At 44.6% G+C, this 1,467-nt stretch overlaps 1 protein-coding gene across 1 annotated transcript in view; it reads left to right on the top strand.

Annotated features, from left to right (window-relative positions):
- The first annotated feature begins 185 nt into the window (after nt 1–185).
- The window catches only part of spra (sepiapterin reductase a), a 5,263-nt gene continuing 3,981 nt past the window's right edge, over nt 186–1,467 (top strand). The window contains exon 1 of the mRNA XM_032539269.1: nt 186–637. Within this exon, the coding sequence (XP_032395160.1) occupies nt 316–637 (322 nt within the window). The 5' untranslated portion in view covers nt 186–315. The remainder of the gene's footprint in view (nt 638–1,467) is intronic.

Below are 1,467 nucleotides of genomic sequence, written 5' to 3'. Positions count from 1 at the left end.
GTAAACCGTTTAAATCTGAGCATGCGCAAGAACATCTGCACTCACCTCTGGCTGAGTGCAGATGTTCTTGCGCATGCTCAGATTTAAACGGTTAAACGGTTCTTTAACTGTCTATGATCTGACTCGACTCTCATCGGGTATGACGCGTTGTGCCGTCAACCATTTACATCTGCGCATGCGCGACTCAAACCTGCATTCTCCTCACATTGGGCAGTGACAGAGAGGAAAACCTGAAGGAGGCAGTAATTCAGCCAACTACTATAAAACATAAAAGAATAAGAAGAAAAGGAGCCCAGTCTTTTGTCATTTAAAACTATGTCGTCCCCTGAGAGTACTGACCTGGGCCGGGCGCTCTGTATTATCACCGGGGCTTCCAGAGGCTTTGGTCGGACTATAGCAAGGGAGATTTCTCGGTTGGTGAAGCCCGGGTCAGCGCTCGTCCTGACGGCCCGCTCCGGTGATGACCTGCGGGCTTTGCGGGCTGAGCTGGCCGAGTCGGAGGCAGGCAAAGCGGGTCTGGTGGTTGATTGTGTTGTGGCAGATCTGGGTCAGACTGAGGGACTGGAGAGCATCGTCAGGGCATCTAAGGATGCTTTTTCTGACGATATAGATCACGTTGTACTGGTCAACAATGGTGGTAAGAAGAAACCTGTAGAGCTTCTTACTGTAGGTCTACCACGGTCAATTTGCTAGTTCAGCTATAGCTTCCACAAACAGCTGTGGATGTAGGCTAAATATGACATACGAAATTATAACAAATTATAAAACAAGACAAAAACGCCACTCAACGGAGGTTATTGCAAAAAAGACAGGCTTTATAGAGCGTGGTCTAGACTATTCTATCTGTAAAGTGTCCTGAGCAGAGATGTACAGTATAGTAACGAAGTAGAACTACTTACTGTACTTAAGTAGGCCTATTAACTAAAAGGCTGTATCCGTAGCCTACTCTACTTTAGTAATGTTTTTTTCTCCTACTTCCACTTTTACTTGAGTAAGTTAGCTACATATTTGCCATGAGTTTAATACTTTGATTCCGATACATTTTTATGTGCTGCATCGTTACTCGTTACTGTTGTGAATTTCTCGCCTAACGGAGACTGTGTAGCTAGGTTACAAGTGTGTGTAGTTACGGCTACGTTAGTTACGAAAGAAAATCTCCGACACTGCCTTACGTTAATTTTCATTACGGCGGATGCCTGTTCATAAACAGGCATTTTGAACGTAATCAAAATGCTTTGCTAAGGGAACGTTCCCCTAACGTTCGCTAAAGGTTGCAACGTTTTCGGTACGTTCGCCTAACGTTCTCTAAAGGTTGTAACTTTTAGAGAACGTTAGGGGAACGTTCCGAGAACGTTCGCTGTAACCAAAAACGAACGTTCCCGGAACGTTAAGAAAACCTTCCAATTAACCAACAGACAACCAAACTATAACCAAAACAAACATTCAGGGAACGTTCCCACAACCAAA

The sequence above is a fragment of the Etheostoma spectabile genome, chromosome 16, assembly GCF_008692095.1.
Source record: "Etheostoma spectabile isolate EspeVRDwgs_2016 chromosome 16, UIUC_Espe_1.0, whole genome shotgun sequence".
Classification (NCBI taxonomy): Eukaryota; Metazoa; Chordata; class Actinopteri; order Perciformes; family Percidae; genus Etheostoma; species Etheostoma spectabile.
This window is presented reverse-complemented; position numbering and strand designations above follow the sequence as displayed.